Source organism: Neodiprion lecontei, chromosome 2 (genome assembly GCF_021901455.1).
Source record: "Neodiprion lecontei isolate iyNeoLeco1 chromosome 2, iyNeoLeco1.1, whole genome shotgun sequence".
NCBI classification, from domain to species: domain Eukaryota; kingdom Metazoa; phylum Arthropoda; class Insecta; order Hymenoptera; family Diprionidae; genus Neodiprion; species Neodiprion lecontei.
In genome coordinates, this window is record NC_060261.1 from 21081500 (window position 1) to 21089814 (window position 8315).

Sequence of the window (8315 nt, forward strand, 5' to 3'; positions counted from 1 at the left end):
ACGACACGAAATTCAATGAGTAGTTTTGAAACTTGAACGGATTGCGCTGTCTGTCGCCGTTGAAGGCTTTACTGCTGACAAAACCGATTATCACTCGTTTCGGTAGTTGTTCGAGTATGACATTGTCCAGTGTTTCTGCCTGTACTCCTGCGTACATGGTGAAAGATTTCACCTCGACTCTGGTTACGGGATATTTTGCCGTACCTTTGGCTAGCGTCCGTGCGTGCGCCAGCAAGATTCCAGGGCTGATCTACATTCGGCGAACGAGCAGTGAAGTTTCCAGTATGTGCAGCTTGTGGCGATTTTCGGCTTCCATGATGAAAAAACTGTCTCTTGATCTCACAAGTCAAAGGCGCAGTTCCACACCGTTGATTAAAAATTTGTCTTGATTGAATACGTCACAGTGCAGATGTCCAATCAGATCAACGGTACGTGCATTGCTCATGATCCGTTTGCGTTCGATGAAACCTTGGTCAGCACCGACGGCGTCGGAGTCGTATACATCCTATACTCTATCCTCGCTGTCGTACCATAGAGCCGAAGAAAGATGGGATTTTTTGGCGAGCGGTGCGTAATTCAGTAGAGTATCTATATATGCTCGATAGGCGTGAAAGTTGTTGGCTGGTGAGAATAGTTTTTGATTGAAAAATACATCGACTTGATTGAACATCGAGTGAAGCAGATTGTTTACCGGAGTGGCATGCGGAGTAGCCGCGTTGCCTTCGCCTGCCGGTGGGGTAGGAGCAGACGGTTGTAGCTTCACTCGTACGCTAAGCATAGTGTGTGTCAAGTCGATGTACCCATCACCGCTTCCAGGTACAACAAATTCAATCGGGGAATCGTCGGTTAGAGATGATACGGGCTTGTAGTGTACCCATTGAGCAGCCTCAATAGACGTCTGCGTTGGTGGTAAAGAAAACAAATCCAGTTCCGACTTCATACACTCACCCGAGTGCGCGTGCGGGAAGGCCATTGTTGATGTTTAGATTGAAGACGAGCGGCGCGTGGGCTTACCGGGGTCCGAATATGTCTGTAAGGTACCGTTTTCACAACACTTTCCGCTTAGCTTTCTTGGCGGTTCCGGCACGCTTCGGTATCTTGGCCAATGTTTTCTTTTTCGACCTTCGTCTAATTTTTCTCGTAGTACCAGCTGCTCGGTGTGCGCCGACAAGTCTGTTGACGCGGGCAATGTTTGACTGACGCGCTAATCCGCCGGCTTGCCTTTTATAACCGCTGCCCTTCATGAGTTTATCAATTTTTTCTTCAGCAGCTCTTTTCAATTTGTGTCCTGATTCTACGAAACGACTTTTGACTGCCTGTTTGAACGGAGCGTCGTTTCTTACGTCCGTCATGACGTTCATCCCTGCACGTAGTGCTTCTCTTCCGACCGCGCGAGCACCACTGGACAGCAGAGGTAGTATTCGACGAAACAGGCCTCCCAAGAAGCTGCCAGTTCCGTGCCCGCGTTGATGCGGTACTCCTCGGTAAACCGTCTCTATGCCTTTACCGCCGAGCTGACTTTCGTAATGTTGCATATAATGAGCCATGTCGTACCTGGTATATTTTCCCTCTCTCTCTCTTTTACTGAGCGATTCCTGTGATTCCAGTCAATTACTGATCACGTCTAAAATGCGGCGTTACCGTCACAGTCCCGCTCGCGAATAGCGCTGGGCTGCCGAATTGATCTCTTATATCGATTTCGATGGTATGAAAGTTCATGAGCATCAGTGGTATATAGTACAGTCGTGATAGTGTTTTCATCTCTGATTAGCCCCGTAAGATGTTGTCTTTGCCGCATATTTGAATGACTCGTGACAACGGGGCGTAAACATCTCCAACGATACGTAGCTCCACCAGATCGCAATAAGTAAACATCTGGCAACCGGGGATCCTTGATGATTTGTTGTTTTCGGATACCTTGCAATCTGATACCTCAACCGCACTTTTCCCAGTAGTATTGTAATACGTGACACAGGTATCGTTTCATTTTTCACTGGCGCATACCCCTGAGGGTGTTTAAACGTGAGTGGATAATAAATTTCGGCCAGCCCGACTTCCCAGTCTCCCGTTAGTTGAATCTGACGCGGTAACTGGGTAATGTAACAGCACGTCCGACCCTCCGGAAAAAAACTGCATCGAGCTGTTGCTCGGTAAAGTTAGGTAAAACTGATCCCGGGACATTTTGATTTTCTTTGATGCACGAGTCGAACGGTGAACACTCAACGACTGCGAGACATGCTCCAATAGCACGCTATTTTATCATCTCCGTGTTTCGCCCTCCACACGCTGAAGTTCAGGGTCGTAGAACAAGCCGTCGATTACTTCGCCGTTGAGATCTTCCAAGACGTACACTATCAGTGAACGTGCAAGTACTCGTTGGATCTTGAATGATTCTTCGCTCCAGTTTGCCGCGTAGCCTTTTTCAAATGTTCCCTTGGTTTTATCAATTCGTACAAAATCATTCTTATGGAATCTCGGTTTGCCATTTGGACGGGGAGGTTAACGCTTTTCCATGTGGGCACATACTGTAGCAGCATTGCGAAGCGTCACTTCCGACGGCGCCATGCCGATGCTCGAGTGAATTGTATTGTTGTAGGCTTGCACGATTTGTGGCAAAACATCGACGTAGCGTTGCGTCTTTTTATGCGTGAAGTAACGACACAGGTGTTTTTTGAGTGTACGATTGAATCGCAACACGATAGCTGCTTTCACGTCGGGATTACGAGTAACACGATATCGTATTTCATTGTCGCGAAGTATCTTCTGAAAAGCACTCCCGACAAATTCTTCACGTTTGCCCGTTTGCAGTAGGTCGGGTCTGCGCGGCGTAGTGCGTAACACTTGCTCAAAACCTTCAGCAACGGTTGCGGCTGTCTTTCGTTTCAGCGGGACCACCGATGCGTACTTGCACAATACGTCGATGACCACCAGGAAATAGCGAACACCGTTATTGCGGCCCTTCATGGAACTCAGGTCAGCCAGGTCAGCTTTCTATACGTCGTCTATGTTGAAAACGCTGTACCTTGCTCTCGGAAATTTCCTGTGCACAGGCTTGTGTAACGTGTAGGCATCCTGAGGTGCCAGCCATTTTCACACCGAATCGCGAGAGTTGTTTTCGCGTGCAACGTCTTCCAGAATTCGTGCTCCCGCGTAACTGGTAGTATGCGAGGGATCGTGATACGTTTTTTCAAGAAGAGTCGTCATTTTTTTTTAGCCGAAGTGTTTTCCAACCGGATTTTGTCCCGGTGACGCGTTTGTATAGAGCGTATCCTACGTCGTGGGATCAGCTGGTTACGGATGTAATGTTTGCGCTGCTTCGTCGCTTTGTCGGGGAACTGGTTCACTACTGGGGAACTACTGGTTCACGTCAATAGTTGTTGGGATCTGATCATCGGTAGACTTGTAGCGTCGAATGTACGTAAGTCTTTCCAAAGCGTATCGTTCCCTACGTATTCTCGGGGTACGTTGATCGTCTGAAGAAACCGTGCAAACTGACCAGCCCCTGCAGGAGTAAAAGTTTTCCTAGTTTGCATAGTATGATTGACCAGGTCGACGATGTTTGCGCCAGGAACCTTAACGCCGTCCAACGCGACCGTTCCTGTGGCATCCCACGAAAGTCGTTCCGGTACGCTGCCAAGTTCGCGCATCAGCAGTTCAGCCGTTGCACGATACTTCTTTGATACTGCTGACACGACTTTCTTTGCGTGCGCTTGAACGTTACCAGGACTCGCAGCTATGGCGGGAGATATCATTGATTCTTCAGCTGTGTTTCCGTTTTCTTCTTTCTCCTGCTCCTCTTCCTCTTTCTTCTTTTCCTCGCGAACGTCCAATTTTATGGGTTGGCGTGCGTCGTTTGCAAAAAACAAATACCATTGAAGTACCTGCTGATAGAGTTTCCATTTTTCTGCATTGTCTTTCGACAGTTGGTTCAAGATGTCCTTCATCTCGTTGTCTAGTCTTGGAGCGGGATCGGTGCGTGTGGCAGTTGTATTTCCAGGTGAAAGCGTAGCGGCTATACCCTCGCTAACGCGTTGTTGAAATCTCTCCATACTCCGTATAGAAATTAAAACCATCTTCTTTATACGTTCCATTTTGCTACTTGGAGAAGAGGCCGAAAGCTAAAGTCCCGAGTAACGGAGCGAGCAAAAGGTTGAGTACTCCGTTCCCGCGTTGAGCAAGGAAACGTTTTTTGGACTTCCAGGTGCCCTGGTTGCTGGCTAATCGTCGTAATGTCTGTTTATGATGTGCCAGACGAGTTTTCTGAGTTCTGGACAGTGCTACGTTACCCTTCAGGGCATTCAATGCACACTCACAAATGATCTTTAACAGCGAATTGTCGGCCGTGCGTAGCAATGCTGATCTCCGCGACGGGTTCAATTCCTGCAAAGCGTGCAGCGCTACTGCGTTTGCTTTGGTGAAATCAGCACGAGCTCTGTGACCGGACGAGGTACGGCGAATGCGAGGTATCACAGCTGAACGGCTGGAACCCGGTGCGCATTGGTGACTTTTATATCCTTTCGCGGAACGTAGACATAGTGATTATCGTCCAAAGGGAAGATGTTTGATCGGAAACGGAAATTCTCCGGAGTGCATTGCTACAGGTCAGAAAGCAGATATCCGTATGGCGCTGCGGTAGCGTCGTGATAGGCCTTTTGAAGAAACCTCGAATCTTAGGGATACACCTATCTGGCAAAATGTTGAATCTGGGCACGATCCCGTGGGTTTTTGAAGAAGACTATGTAGTTTGCGGTGAGGGAAATATCTCCTTGACCGTGGCCCTTGTGAAAGAGATTTTGTGTTATGTAGAAAACGCTGAGGTTCTTATGATGACAGACCTTGGTAAAAAGATCAACGACGACATTGTTTGAAGCCTCTCGCATCAGATCGTCGATTACCAAAAGTTTCGGTTGTTTGTCACCCTCGTAACCGGCGTGTTGCGGTAACCCCTCGCGGTACTCTATACTCTTGTCCCCGTCGTACAACGGCTGCCATTCGTCAAAGTACCATATCACACGACTAAATCTTGTGTCGCACACTGATGTTTCATGACGCAGAAAGTTCTTGACGAAATTTTACTTACCGCATCCTGACGGCCCGGCTAAAATGGCCGAAAACAGTTGTTTCCAACGTGTGTCCGTCATCGAACAAGAAGAAGAAGAAGAAGAAGAAGAAGAAGAATCCAGGGATGATGCGGGATCTATAAAAAATTGGAACAATTGTAAACACGTTCTTCTACTACGCTGGCTTGCTCGCGGCTGCGGCGGTGGCGGCGGCGGCGGCGGCGGCGGCGGCGGCGGCGGTGGCGGCGGCGGCGGCGGCGGCGGCGGTGGCGGCGGCACTCCCTTCGTGCGCTGACCATGAGCTTATTCAAGCGCACGCGGAAGCGTAACCGCGCAGGTACGAGCTCATCGGCGCGGTCGCGGTCGAGCTGATTGTGCGTGAGGCGCGTACGCCATGAGCTTATTCGTACGCGTGCACGCAGTGATATTAGCTTGAAAACAGCGCGCCCCGCCGTGGTTTACGAGATGAATTTTTACGAGCAATGCGAGATTTTTTCACAATTTTTCATGCGTAGGGTTTGAGCGTGGTAGTAACCTTCATACAGTTTGGTGGGACACATACAAGAGATTATCTAATAGGTTGGCCTGGCGTCTCGCCGGTTGGAATAACAGACGGTTGGGGTGAGAATCCCTTAGGTGTCCTCTGTCTGTCCGTCTATTTGTTTGTCTGTCTATCTATCTGTCGCTCAAACGCGCGCGTGGCTTGCCGTCCGGGTGTTTGTACTACCGCAGGGTGAGAAGACGGAGGCTGTGATGTGCAACTGCTCGGAGTCCGGGTTCTTCGTCATCATCCAGTGCGATAACCGTAGGGCAGCGTATCAGAACTCGTGACGCAACAACGTCTTTTCACGTACACCGGTTTACATGTTTTGTGGTCGGAGCGCGTCACGACTGCGTGCAGTTCCGTTCGACGAATGGCGCGATACTCCAAGGGAATGGGTGCAGCGGCTTCTACTACCATCCGCTTGATGGCCTCGAAGTTGATTTTCGAGCTCGTTGTGTGATTCAGTGATATGCCTTTCACCTTGCAAATTTCCACCTCTTCAAGATTCGGACGTTTAATGATGAAAGCATAGAATTTTGGCCCTCCCGAGACAAAGGCGCGTATAAAACTCCCACGGCCGTAAGACGCCAACTCGTCCGTCAGGTCGCCAAGAAAGTTGCCCGTGGGAGGTTCATTACTCGTTTGGCCTTCGGAGGTTTCGGGTATAAATTACTGAATCGGTGTCGTAATGGAGCACGCGCCGATCGAGCTTCTCAAGGAACGAGAAGAGCTTCAGCCGAGCCTGGGCAGTGGTGTACGAGGCAATCACGACATTTGCCAGCGCTGACGGTTCAACGCTGTGTTGCGCGTGTGACCAACGCACGTACAACACTTCGTCGTTCATGGGCAGCAAACCGGACACCTTGAATTCAGGGTTGGTCAAAATCTCGAGCAGCTGCTGACGCGTCTTTATAACCTCTGTTTTTACCAGATTCTCGCGTTGCCTGAACTTGCCCCAAAACGAATTTAAGCATAATTTGGAAACTGATCGAAACTCTTGCTTAATCTTGAGGAAGGTGTCGATATAGCCGGCGAAATGCCCACCTTGACCAGTAGTCCGGTCAAACGATGTCACCGTATTCGACCAGATCTCGCGTATGCTCCTGATCTTGTATCCCATTTCCACGGCTTTTTTTAATTCGATCGACACCCACGTGCCCTCGAATTTTCGCGCAGCCTCGTCATCATGTCTACCCTAGTCCTGGTTCAAACTCTGACAACATGAGCGGCACAAGGCAAACATGAGTTTGTCATGCATGCGCACCGGCAAAACAGGGTGATAAAGATTGCGAAGCGGTAAAACTTGGCATTTGATGAGCCCCTCAACTCGCGTGATGTCGCAACCGCTTGACCCCGTCAAGAGCTTACACTCCTCTCCAACGTAGACCGTCGGGTGTCCAACAGGGAACCTTCCATTCTTACAGATAAACGGATACAACAAGCAAACATCGACGTATCGTATTTCCTCGTACGCGTCGCCCGTTGCATCTGTTTTCACCTTGTAGTATCGGGAAGCGTTCCCCGTTCGACTACCGTCGAACGCATTACGCGGATTGAGTGCTTCGCTCGTGTCAGTGCCAGCGGTCAGCGAGTGTGTTGCCACGTACTCCCTCATCTCCTCGTTCTCCCTCAAGCTCCGATCAAACACGCATTCCTACTGTTCCGTCATGCGGTTACCCAATTAGCGCACACGGCTGATCTTTGCACGAGTTTCCTCGTAACGCCTATCCAACGTCTCGCCGTTGACGCTACATCTATCGCTGTTGATTAGTAAACATTTACGACAGCCGTGCCAGAAACAACCGTAAAACTCGTAGACGTATCGCGTACCGTCGCCCGCGACATGGTATCCGTCCACCTTGCGACCCGTCTCCGGAATCCGAAACTCACGTCCGTTTCCGGCATGCCTGATGTCAATACCCAACTCGCGCTCTTTCACGACCAACCACTCCAGAGCCTTACGAGACCGGGCATCGGCAAGACGACAGCCGCCCGGTGGCAGGATACCTATTCGCTCCGGTTGTAAAAAATTTTTACGGAACAGCACCGAACAAGCCGAGGCAATTGTCGTGCTCTCGGTAAAGGGACACACTCTGTCGCATTCCAGAAATATGTCCCTGAATGCTACGCACGCACGTCGCAGAATATCCACGTCCGACCGACAGTACGACAACAACTCCGCGTCAAAGTCGAACAGATGGTCGTTCGCTACAGCCTCGTTGTACCATGAGTAAAACTCTGCTCGCGCATCGCTACTCATGGTATCCGGAGAGTAAAACTTCGCTGTGGGGAGCGGTCCCACGTAACCCACGTTTTCACGGGTATTGAAAAGGTCGGGGAATACACCTTTCACGGAAGTAGTCGGTAGTCCAAAAGCCTTCGGTAGCGCCGATAATGGCATAGGTACATATGCTAAGGAATCCAGAAATCGGGTGTGACCCGTTTCGAGTATAATGATCTTACTACCGCTTAGGATGACCTGCGGCAGATTTCCAATCCGCTCAATCATATGCCGCAGTATGAATTGTGCGTCAAAACCTTTTGTATTGTGCGCAATGCATACGATGCGGGCATAGTCCTGAACGGGCCGAGTAGCAAAGTCTACTAACTCCTTCACTGGTTCCCTCCTGAAAACGAACTCACGTACGAGCCCGCAAGCGGAACAGCCGTTCGATATATCGGGGATCGTGGATACATTGCGTACACACTCG

General features: G+C 49.9%; 1 protein-coding gene across 1 annotated transcript; it reads right to left on the bottom strand.

Moving 5' to 3' along the window:
• Positions 1 to 505: 505 nt before the first annotated feature.
• On the bottom strand, positions 506 to 973 carry LOC124292980 (uncharacterized protein F54H12.2-like). The gene has a single exon (XM_046731873.1). It carries the CDS (start codon positions 971 to 973, stop codon positions 506 to 508), a length of 468 nt encoding a protein of 155 aa, XP_046587829.1.
• Positions 974 to 8315: the final 7342 nt, after the last annotated feature.

Excerpts from the sequence above, each read along its gene's own strand:
- LOC124292980 (XM_046731873.1), bottom strand. The coding sequence starts at position 973 with ATGGCCTTCCCGCACGCGCACTCGGGTGAGTGTATGAAGTCGGAACTG.